Genomic DNA, 12141 nt, shown 5'->3' on the forward strand with positions numbered 1-12141 from the left:
CCTGCTATCGCCCACCCACATTTCCCTTCATGTCTAAATTGAGAAGTGGGTGCAAAAGGCTTGGTCCTCCTTTCTTTTTTAAAAATTTATTATGAGGGCAGCCCCAGTGGCGCAGCGGTTTAGCGCCGCCTGCAGCCCAGGGCATGATCCTGGAGTCCCGGGATCCAGTCCCACGTTGGTCTCCCTGCATGGAGCCTGCTTCTCCCTCTGCCTGTGTCTCTGCCTCTCTCTCTGTATAATTTTTTTTTTAATTATTATGAATGGTTTCAGATACACATATTGCATCAAGTATAAAGAATAATGAGCACCCATGTACCCACCACCCAGTGCAAGACCCTCTTGAAGTCCTGATGAGTAGCCCCCAACCCATACTCCCTCCTGGCCAGTGGCAGCTTTGAGCCAGGGGTTTTATCTAATGCTTCCAGAACTTAGGCAAGCATCTGTCGGACCATAGGCTTGACCACATAAGTGCTGAGATCAGTTCACAAGTCAGGGTGAGAAAGTCTGGAGGGGGAAGAAAGAGAGAAGACAGGAAGCAGATATCAAAATACCTGAATGTGGAGATTATGGTGCAAGGATCCACATTTGGGGCACAGAGATGTCTTAAGAGGTAAGTCTGAAATACAAGTGTGCTTTGGACTAACCACCCCTGGTCCCAGCCTTGATCCACACTGCCCACGGCTCCACACTCACCCAGAGGCACTGGGGGATATTTGGGGCTTTCATGAAATCTATGTCTCCTGATTTGGAAAAAACAGGGGTGGCCCAGGGAATCTGATTTCAAAACAAGACCCACAGATAGGGCTTGCTGCTGACCTCCCTCCCCTACAATTTCTGAATCAAAATTTTCTTTCCATTTTGTCACTGAATAAATCCCACAAGGTAGAGAATCCTGTGAGTTGGTAAGTATCCTCTTCTAATAAGAGGATCCTCTTTTTATTTTTTCTTAAAGAGGACCCTCTTTGAAGTCATTCACGTGCTAGTATGAATTTGCCCGGATAGCTTTGCTCCACTGTAGCTGATTCGATCATATTTTAAGCATGGAGCACCTGGGAGACACAGACTCTAGTGGGATCTTCAAGATGGAGGCTTCCAGCCACCTGAGAGGGTGAGAGAGGAGCCCTAGGGAGAGAAGGGGTAAGAATGTGGAAGGTGCAGATCCCAATGACAAACCCAGCCTGGTTCAAGTTTGCTTCCTCCAGCAAAGGAAGGCAGTATTCTCCCACCTGTTCCTCTCCCTCCTCTTCCTCTGTGCTGCACACACCACTTTCCCAAGAGTCAGCCCAATTGCCCTGAGAAACAAGAACCTAGTAGGGCCGTAGGCTAATTTGACACCCTATATTTCCATATGAGGACATTTCTATGTGGAAATGTGTCCTGAGGTCTGAATCACTGACCTAGGCCCGTGCTTTGGGGTAGCAGCTCCAGAAACATGGTTCATCACTGAGTGGGGAACTGTCCTCCGAGAATCCCACCGTCCATCCCACAGGGGCAGATCAGGGTACAATGAGCCCCCCTTGCCATCTGCTCAATGTTAAGTGCACTTTAGACCAATTCTGTCAAAACATTCAGCTTGTCAAGTTTTAATGAATTCCATTATTTAAGTAATAAGCCACCGCTCCATAGCTTGCTCTCTGCAGGTCCATCCCAACTGTGGGGTATGGTTACAGTGGAAATCTACTCAATTGGAAACTTCTCAGATCAGAGCTGAGGGGCGGGGACAATCTTATCGGGAAATTTTCTGTTTGGGGTTACAATTATGGGTGACATTTGAAGGCTGATAAGGCTGATCCCTAAGAACATGGACTGTATATAAGGAGCAACTCCTGCCTGCTTCTGTACACTTTCCACCCACTTACCCTTCTCTGGAGATTGGGACCTGAGAAGAACCATGAAGTGGCTGCTGCTGATCAGCTTGGTGGCACTCTCTGAGTGCTCTATCATCAAGTGAGTCTGGGGGACTCGCAGCACCCGGAAGAGCTTCCATAGGCTCTTCCTTCTGCTGCCTGTCACCTTCCTTTCTTTTCCCTTGCATTTGTCTTCCTTCTTCCCTCATCCACATTCTTTCTGTTTCACCACCTCCAGCCTCCCTTCTTGTCTCTCTGCCCTTTGGGGGAGGCAGCGCTGCTGACACAAGTCTAAAGTCCTTCCCAGGCTGGCTTCTCAGCTCCAGCACTGGGCTGGTGACTCTGGGCAACCACTTCACCTCTTTGCATTAGTGTGCCCAAAAGGGAAGCATCTCTCCTCTTGGCTTCCCTCCTTCTTCCTCTCTTGGGCCAGCTTCCTTTTCCTTCTGAGGTTTCCAGAGCACCCCATAAGCAGATCCCTTGCCTAATTACTCTTCCTCCTCCAAACGACCTGTTTGCAACTGCTTTGCCACAGGGTTCCCCTGGTCAGAAAGAAGTCCTTGAGGCAGAACCTGATTGAGCATGGCCTCCTAAATGACTTCCTGAAGAACCAGAGCCCCAACCCAGCCAGCAAGTACTTTCCCCAAGAGCCTACTGTGTTGGCCACTCAGTCCCTAAAGAACTACATGGATGTGAGTCCCCAGGGATGGCAGTGGGGCAGCTCCAAGGACGCAGCCTTGGAGGAGAGAGGGGCTCCCAGGGGTCTTGGAGGATGGGCTAGGGCTCCCAGGCAGTAACCTAGGTGGCTGCTCCCAGGATCTCAGAGGCATGGGGGTTGCAGGAAGACTTGCAATCAGAGCCGTAGCTTTCATCTGTTCTTTGGTTCATTCATCCAGTGTCTATGCGTCCAGAGCACCTCCTTATGTGTCAGGCATTGTGCTGGGCCCAGTGCAGAGCAAAACCAGGCACAGCCCCTGCCCTCATGCTGCTCACACTCGTTCTATAAGGAGAGACAGACAGTAATCAGGGAGCCTCACAAACCATGCCAAGTAAAGCAGGCCGAGGGCTGTATAATAAAGGTCTCACTCAAACTATGTGGAAGTGGTTACAGCAAACAGCAAAGGTAGAGCAGGGCTTTCTAGGGGACAGGAGAGAGTCCCAGAGGGCTGACAGCTTGTGCCAGACCCCGTGACAGCGGGGAGCAGAGTGCATTTGAGGAAAGGAGGCTGGAGTTCATGGAGAGCAGAGAAGGAGAGAGAGGCACAAGCAAGACCTGAGGGGTGGGTGAGAGGAGCCAAAGACGAGTCTCATGATGGCTTGCTGCTGAATTGTCTTAACCAGGAGGGTTGACACGCCCAGATTGGAGCTTCAGAAAGATCACTCTGACTCTTTCATTTGAGATTCAATGGCCACACCTGTCCTTCAGTAGATGTTATGTGTCCCTAGTGTGAATGGCATTAGGCCCAGGGTATGAAACCAGGTTGCCTGTTGTTGAGAGTTTAGCCTACAAAATCTGCCAGACCTGGTGCAAAGCCAGGCTCAAATGCTTCCTGCCCACATGACCTTGGGCAAATCATTTGAATTTTGAGTGAGCCTCAGCATCTTTGTAAAACATATCTACCATCAGGGTGTCGCTGCAAGTAAATAAGGCAATAATGTTTTCTGGAGTGCTCAGCCCAGGGCCTGACCTTAGTCAGAGCTTGGTAAAGTCAGCCCACCTGGTCAATTAACAAATATTTATAAACCACCTACTATGTGCCAGAGGCTCTGTGCAAGGAGCTAAGGAGATGATAGTGAATAAGTAAAGTTCATAGAGCTTATATTCTAGAGGGCAAGACAGAGAAGAGACAAAGAAATATGTAAGATAATTTCTGGTAATGACAAGGGTCACAAAGAAAAATTAATTAGAGTAAAAGGAAGAAGAAAAATGAGGGAGGGGCAAATTTAGATAAAGTAATCAGGGAGGGCCTCTTGGCAGAGGTGACATTTGACTGGGGCTCTGAATGAGTGACAAGTAGGAGCCAGCCAAGGAAAGATCTAGAATAAACTTTGCCTAGCACAAGAAATACCAAGTGCTGAGGCCCTGGGAGGGGAATGAGCTTGTCATCATTAAAGAATAGAAAGACCAGTGGGGCTGGAACAGAGCTGGCAAGGGAGATAATGCCACCCCTGAGACCAACAGTCCTGACTGTGTCCTTTCTTGAACCTGCTACACATACCTAGATTTAGGAGGCAGACATCTCGAGAGGTTCCCATCATTAGGTGACTCGTTTATCTCCCCACCAGCGATTCAGTGAAAAGGCATTTCAGCATCTACCCTGATGGGTACGTGGGGTTCTAGCCCTTCCTGAGAACGTGCACTCTCTAGGCTGACGAGACTAAGATACACAAGACAAGAGCTGAAGAGAGGACAGCAGATTATTATTGGGTGTTTGTGGTGCTTAAACGAGAACAGAGGGTGACAGGGGAGCAATCGGGAAGACTCCCAGGAGGAGGGGAGGCCAGGCTGGGTCTTGGAGGATGGATGCGTTGGACAGGGAGAGAAAGGCTAGAAGAACAGTGAAGGGCAAGGCAAGAGGGTGGGCTGAGCAGCAGACCCAGCAGAGGCCCCGGGGAGGCCCCAACCGCGAACTGTACGCCCCCCCGCCCTGACAGATGGAGTACTTTGGCACCATCGGCATCGGCACTCCTCCTCAGGAGTTCACCGTCATCTTTGACACCGGCTCTTCCAACCTGTGGGTGCCCTCAGTCTACTGCTCCAGTCCTGCCTGCTGTGAGTGTTTGGCCCTGCCCTGCCCGGGGGGCTCCCTGCCACCACCCCACCTGGGAGCCCAGAACACCCAGGGGCTTCCAATAGGTCCATCTTCAAGCCTGGGGGAGTCACTCGGGGATTCACCCAACAGGCGTTTGCTGAGCACCTACTACATACCAGGCACTGGGCTTAGGTGCCCAGGGATAAGGGGTAACTTACACACGGTCCCCGCCCTCGGGAATTCAGTCCCCAGCAGAGAGAAGTGTGACAGGGCTTAGCACCATGGGCAGCTGGGAGCCTGCTCTGCTCACTGTTTGCCTGGGGGTCCTTGGGAGGACTGGCCCAACGAGCCAGAAGTGGCTCTAAAGTCTGGGGGAAAGGTTACATTTCTCCTCCAAAGCCCCCACGCTCCCACCCGAACCAAGGCACCCACCCTAAGAAGACATTCTCAGCCCATGAGTCTCACTCAGCTTTTCAAGTTTGACTTTGTTACTTCTCGTCCTGGCAGCCAACCACAACCGCTTCAACCCTCAGGAGTCCTCCACATACCAGGGCACCAACCGGCCAGTCTCCATCGCCTATGGCACCGGCAGCATGACAGGCATCCTGGGATACGACACTGTCCAGGTGAGCACCTGCCAGCTTGCCCTCCCAATCCCACCCAGCCCTGAAGCCATCTTCCCAGGACCCTGGTGACCACAGCGCACCCCCTGCCGAGCTAGCTTATTCAAGCAACATGGGTCTCAGTGACAACAAAGTAACCTGAGAGGGATCGCAGGAGGGGAAAGTGGAAAGGACATCACAGACATTTTTAGGTGGGGCAGTACTGGGTAAGGGGGTGGGGCACCAGAAGCCATAAGCCAACCTCAGTACCCCCAAGTCAAATGTTAGGTAGGGGAAAGGAGCAGAAGACAAAAAGTCTCAGTTCTCTTTCAGCACCTCCTCCCCCACTCATTCCCCTACCTGCAGCCCCCCTGAGTCAGGAGAACTCCAAAGGGCCACCGCCTGCCCCCCCCCCCCCACAGGGTGCAGCACGGGTCAAGGGCTCTCTGACTAGTCTGGAGTCGGCTTTGCATCCAGTCATTAGAAACATACACATAGACACCGTGACCATCTGCAGCAAATCCTCCCTTTGCGTCGCAGACTATGGCCATCTGGAGATCCATCGCAATGGTTACTTCCAGCAGAATAACAAGCATTCCCAGGGCCAGTCCTTCTCCCTTCCAGACTGCCACCCTGGAAGCTGGGTCCTACTTGAAATGAAACAGGGATGCTCTGAGCCCAGGGCTGGCACCCCGCTGTGCTCAATCAACATGTGCTGATGGTGAAAATCTTGGTTTCCCCCAATTCAGGTTGGAGGCATCGCAGACACCAATCAGATCTTTGGCCTGAGCGAGACTGAGCCCGGCTCTTTCCTGTACTATGCTCCCTTCGATGGCATCCTGGGTCTGGCCTACCCTCAGATTTCAGCTTCTGGAGCTACACCCGTCTTTGACAACATGTGGAACGAGGGTCTGGTTTCCCAAGACCTTTTCTCAGTCTACTTAAGTGGGTAAGTTGGGCAGGGAAGTCATGACCATAGCACGGGGCTGTCCAGGGCTGAGCAGGTGGATAGGATTTCAGCAAGCAAGGGATTTGAAAGGTCAATGTCTAAGTCTCAAGAGGTAAATCCCTCCCTGATGAACTGTCTCCATTCATCTTGTTTTACCAGTGTGAGTTTTGTCACCTTGACACTTACACAATTGAATGTCATTAGCCGTTTGCTCCCCAGCACCAGTCCTCTCATTGCTGGCCCCCAGAAGTGGATTTAGTGAATCCACTTAAAATGGAGGCCAAAATTCCATAGCAAAAAAAAAAAAAGAAAGAAAATAGGACTTATATCCTGAACAAGGGAACTTTTAAATGATGAAAGCAAATTTCTTCTGTTAGTTAACAAAACCTAGGTTCTGCCAGTGACTTTGAGTTAATTCTAAGGATGAATAAAGAATAAGCCAAGGGTTGGTTTGGTTGAGTAAAGGTTTATGCAAGAATATAAGAGGGTGTCATCAATTTTCTTGAGACACTCAATTTTCCTCTGACAAGTCGTTCTCTCTTGAAGCAATTTGTCATGCTTGACGTTCTTGAGTTGCTAACTGTTCTGCTGTAATCTCGACCTCGTTGGGTTACATTGTAAGGTCAGACGTTTGCAGGGAGGTAGGGTGGGGTTAAGTGAGTGGGGATTGTTTTATCCGCGGCCAGTTCTTCCATGGTTTATTTCTTATCATCACTCACCTTTGCTTCTCTATCTCACCCCAAACTGCAGAGATATAGAAAGTGAATGTCCCCGTTCCAAGAACTCCTGCAATTTACAATAGGAGAAGCCATTCATTTGTTTTTCCTCTTGCCCACTTAACATTCCAATCTGCTCCTACACATAACCTGCCTTTATGGATACTTAGGCGTTTCTTTCATCTCTCCAACCGATCAGGATTTTCTCTACCACAGCACTCTGGACGTTACAGACCACAGAATTCTGTGCATTCACAGAGGCTGTCCTGTACATCACGGGTTATTTAGCAGCTTCCCTGGCCTCTGTTTACTAGCTACCAGGAGCACCCCTGTACCCGGCCGAACCATGATGATCAAAAACATCCTAGACGTTAGCAAATTGGAAACTGCTCCTGGCTGAGAGCAGACAAGCGGACACTGCCATGCATTCACTTCTCTCATTGAGGTCCCCACAGCAATGAGAGTGAATATGCTATAGAAACCGCACGTGTTGGAACCAGAAGGACCTGGGCACTCCCTGGCTGTGTGACCTGGGGCAAGTTGCTTCATGTCTTTGAACCTCACTGTAAAGTGGAAATAAAAATAATGACTCTGTCTGTCATACCCTCGGCACAGCTCCTGGCACTAGCAAGAGCCCAATCGAGGGTGGCTCTCAGGTTGCACCTAAGAGATGTTCAGGTTGATGAATGAATGAATGAATTTCTATCTCTTATCCCAACTTTCCATAGCGATGACCAGAGTGGCAGCGTGGTGATGTTTGGTGGCATCGATTCTTCTTACTACAGTGGAAACCTGAACTGGGTGCCCGTTTCTGTCGAGGGTTATTGGCAGATCACCGTGGACAGGTCAGAGCACATGGATGACTAACATACTGACATGGGCAGGTCTCTTTTCCATATAGACTCGTAGGTAACTGAGCTTTCTAGAATCGCCCCCCAGAACAGCCAACACAGAGAAATGTACCCCAAGGGAAGAACATACAAGTTGACCAAGCCAGAGAGACTGCAAGGAAAGTAACTCACTGGAGGAGCAGAGCTGCCTGGGACCCCCAGATGCTCTGCAACAGTGAGATAGCCACTTCCCTTCTGGTCAAAGAAGCAAGACAACCTACCAGCATACATATCCACACATCCCAGCACTTAAGGGACCTTGAACTGATACATGCCCCTCCCACCCTAGGGTGAAGGGGCTGAATTGTTTCAGGGCATCCTTTCCACTTTCCCCTTTGGGGCCTGCCCCTCCCCCATGCAGACTCCTTCCCCAACTGCTCATCACCCAGCTGGCCTGCTGGGGGGACCAACTGCCCAGGTTTGCCCAGGAATGAGCAGTTTCCTGGGATGCCAGACTTGTAGTACTAAAACCAGGATGGTCCTGGACAACCTGGCACATGCTGGTCACCATGTGTCTGCCCCAGCCATGCTAAAACTTCATCACCTCTTTCACCTCCTGTCTGTGCTCCGTATCTCCATCACTCTCTGCCCATGATGTCTTATTGCAGCTCTGTACCTCCTTAGCAGCCTCTGAGGCTCTGCTTCCCTGAGAAGCTATCCCTAGCCACTCAGCACCACCACCCTCCCCCTGGATTATACTTCTGTTGCCCTGCCATGTGTCCTGCTCCTCCTGTTCCTACTCAATCATAGCCTATCTTTCCAGCCAGCTTGTGTGTTCTCTGCAGCCCAGAACCATGCAGCTGTCTGGTTTTGCATCTCCCATGCCTAGCTCAGAGCAGGCACTCAGTCAATATTTGTTGAGTAACAGAATGCATGCATGAATAAGAGCTGCTGGAATTTCATGTATTGGCTAATGGACAGAAGGAGGGACCCTCTGGGGACACCTGGTTCCTCCTTGGGGAGATATACCCTGGGGACTCAGGGGATCCTTACTTGCATCTCATCCTTAGTGTTACCATGAACGGACAGGCCATCGCTTGCAGTGATGGCTGCCAGGCCATTGTTGACACAGGCACCTCTCTGCTGGCTGGCCCAACCAATGCCATTGCCAACATCCAGAGCTACATTGGAGCCAGCCAGAACTCATACGGCCAGGTGAGTCCAGCCCTGACTTTCCCATTCTAGACCCAAGTGGTAGGTCTGCCATGTAGAAGAAACAGAAGTCCTCTTAACCATCACTCTTTCTAGATGGTGATCAGCTGCTCAGCCATCAACAGCCTGCCTGACATCGTCTTCACCATCAACGGCATCCAGTACCCTCTGCCTCCCAGTGCCTACATCCTACAGGTAAGGAGGCTCTGGTCCAGGCATCCACATGTGCCTGCAGAGACTGTGGCCACATACCACCTCACCCTTCTACCCCCAGACTTCGCACAAGAGAAAGTATACTTCCACAGGCTGAAGCTGACTTCTGTTCTGGACAGCCTCCAGAGAGAAAGAATGCATTTAAAATGAATGTATGAATGAAAATGTGGATGCAGGGCCCCCCAAGGGGAAAAGGGAGGCAAAGGCAGGTGGCAGGAAAAGAGAATTTCTGGTTGGACACCTGAGTCCAAGCCCTGGGTCTCAATAGCTAGCTCATTGATTCCAAGCAAGTTGCAACCTCTCCCGGCCCTTAGTTTCCTGGTCTAGAAATGAGAGATGTCAGTGTTCTCCACCCTCAGAATGTGGTTAGGGTAACTGAGAAGGATCCACCACATCAAAGCTACAAAGTGTTGAGCAAATGGAAACCATACATTCCATAGGGTCAGGGTTTATGATGCTCCCACTGTCTCTACCAAGTAACAAATCTTTACTTGGTAGAGTATGAGCCACAGGACAATGCTTCACTGACCCAGTGGGTCAATGTCATTCAGCAAGAAGTATGTATTACCAGGCTGTCCCCCACGGATGCTGATTAATTAGCAGGGGTAGTGGTGGAGGGGGTGGTTCCAAAACTCCCCAGGTAGTTCTAACGTGCAGCCAAGGTGGTGGCCCGTAGGCCGTAGTAACTGAAAAGGACAAACAGTGATCTGTTTTGCCACTGGATGGGGTCAGAATGGGAAAAGGCTGTGTCATCAGGGCTTCCAAAATTCTTCACAGTAGCTGACTTCTCCCTAAACCTCTTAGTTCTTACGTTAATGTCAAGGTTTGGACATCCACCAGAAACACTGAAAAATGTCTAGTAGTACCTGGAAACCAATAGGAGAGAAAACAGCTTATATAGGCAGACCCCCCGCCGCCCGCCCCCAGCCAATAAGAGCCAAGTCCCCGGACACAAGCCAGGAAGTTCTTCCGTGCACGTGCCTGGTGGTGGCCCGCCAGCCCTGATGCTCTGTACTCAGCACCTTGTCACTGCTGAGCCTGTGCCCCATCTCCAGCTTTATCCTCCTTTTCTCCAGAGCCAACAGAGCTGTGTCAGCGGCTTCCAGGGCATGAACCTCCCCACCTCCTCCGGAGAGCTGTGGATCCTGGGTGATGTCTTCATCCGCCAGTACTTTGCCGTGTTTGACAGGGCAAACAACCAGGTTGGCCTGGCTCCCGTGGCCTGAGCCTGCATCTCTCCTGCCACGTCCCAGCCTTAGCTGCCCACTCTAGATGTATATAATTCTCCCGATTATTCTTCCTATGGGATTGTGGAGGAGGAATCTTGACCCAATTCCCTGTCATTACCAATAACGTAGAATAAAAACCTCACCTCCTGAAAAATGTTCTGTGGAGTTGCTTCTTCTTCCCGTACCACCAGGAGCAGAATGCCAGGGCAGGGGGACACGATGACCATGTCCGCTTGGACAACACCAAACAGTGACAGTGCTACCCGGCCCGTAAGAGAGCCAGGGAGATGAACAGCCCTCAGCAGGTCTGGCCGGGAACACCATATATAAAGACGGGCACCAGAAATGCCAGGCCTGTTGCCTCCTGGAAGAACAGGGCCTCTGGGTCCTTGGCAAGGGAGTCAACTTCTTATTTCTCCCAAAGGCAGTAAGGGATAGGGAGAGGAGGAACGAGGGCAAGGGGAGGCAGCATTGCACTGATGGAGATATTCCCTAAGCAGACCAGGCAGGGGCCAGAGGGGCCACCAAAGCTGACACTCCCAAATCTACCAGGCTGCCATCTGTGATTAGCTGGTTGATCCAGATTAACACTTGAAGATCCCTCAATGTTCTGGGTGTAGGACACCGAACGGATCCATTTCCCTGTCGGTAATTTGAAGAGAATGGTGTTCCAGTTCCTGGGGCAGAGATTATGAAAAGGAAGTGGGCATGCCCGTTAGCAAATATGCCCTAGCCCAGCAAGCAGGAAATACTTAGAGCATTGTTTCTCCCAGTGGGTCTGGTAGCAAAACATCCAATGAAATACAAAGTTACAGAATAAGCATGGAACATATGGCATTCTGGGCCCTTCTTAGAGGTGCACGAGGTCTGTTTCCCAAGGGCTCTGAGCAGTGCTCCCACGAAGTCATCTGTTTCACCTTGACCCAGCTCAGCCTGATGCCAGAGAGCTGGATTCCAGGCTGAGGGCTGGGCCGGGCCTCCCCACGGGAAGGGAGTGACTTTGGGGTGCCCAGACAGGATGGCTTTGGAAACTGTCTTGTCACATCCTCTTCCAATTTGTCATCTGTCACTCATACAAATACTAGATGTTGGACTCTAGGATGCCCTGGGTCTCCCCAATGTCACTGGTACTCTTCCTAGCCCATTTTCCAGAACTGAACATAAACATAAACCTGAAACATAAACCTGATCACATCGCTCCCTTGCTTAAAACCTGCCCTACGACCCAGCAATTGCACTGTTGGGGATTTACCCCAAAGATTCAGATGCAATGAAACGCCAGGACACCTGCTCCCCGATGTTTCTAGCAGCAATGTCCACAATAGCCAAACTGTGGAAGGAGCCTCGGTGTCCATCGACAGATGAATGGATAAAGAAGATGTGGTCTATGTATACAATGGAATATTCCTCAGCCATTAGAAACGACAAATACCCACCATTTGCTTCAACGTGGATGGAACTGGAGGGTATTATGCTGAGTGAAGTAAGTCAGTCAGAGAAGGACAAACAGTGTATGTTCTCATTCATTTGGGGAATATAAATAATAGTGAAAGGGAATATAAAGGAAGGGAAAAGAAATGTTGGGAAATATCAGGAAGGGAGACAGAACATAAAGACTCCTAACTCTGGGAAACGAACTAGGGGTGGTGGAAGGGGAGGAGGGCGGGTGTTGGAGGGGAATGGGTGACGGGCACTGAGGTGGACACTTGACGGGATGAGCACTGGGTGTTTTTCTGTATGTTGGTAAATTGAACACCAATAAAAATTAATTAAAAAAAAAAAAAAAAAAA

At 50.4% G+C, this 12141-nt stretch overlaps 1 protein-coding gene across 1 annotated transcript; it reads left to right on the forward strand.

The window, feature by feature from the left end:
- Positions 1-1800: 1800 nt before the first annotated feature.
- On the forward strand, positions 1801-10505 carry LOC112911052 (pepsin A). The gene is made up of 9 exons (XM_025987373.2): positions 1801-1947; positions 2383-2539; positions 4503-4620; positions 5108-5226; positions 5952-6151; positions 7596-7712; positions 8768-8912; positions 9006-9104; positions 10199-10505. The coding sequence occupies exons 1-9, from the start codon at positions 1892-1894 to the stop codon at positions 10346-10348; spliced, it is 1161 nt and encodes a 386-aa protein (XP_025843158.1). The 5' UTR covers positions 1801-1891; the 3' UTR covers positions 10349-10505.
- The last annotated feature ends 1636 nt before the right edge of the window (positions 10506-12141 follow it).

Source organism: Vulpes vulpes, chromosome 5 (genome assembly GCF_048418805.1).
Source record: "Vulpes vulpes isolate BD-2025 chromosome 5, VulVul3, whole genome shotgun sequence".
NCBI lineage: Eukaryota > Metazoa > Chordata > Mammalia > Carnivora > Canidae > Vulpes > Vulpes vulpes.

What these genes read in the sequence shown, in the direction of transcription:
- LOC112911052 (XM_025987373.2), top strand. Translation starts at nt 1,892, where the DNA reads ATGAAGTGGCTGCTGCTGATCAGCTTGGTGGCACTCTCTGAGTGCTCT. An exon ending in CTGCTCCAGTCCTGCCTGCT is followed by an intron (nt 4,621 to 5,107) that starts GTGAGTGTTTGG and finishes TCGTCCTGGCAG; the next exon opens with CCAACCACAACCGCTTCAAC. An exon ending in CCAGTGCCTACATCCTACAG is followed by an intron (nt 9,105 to 10,198) that starts GTAAGGAGGCTC and finishes CCTTTTCTCCAG; the next exon opens with AGCCAACAGAGCTGTGTCAG.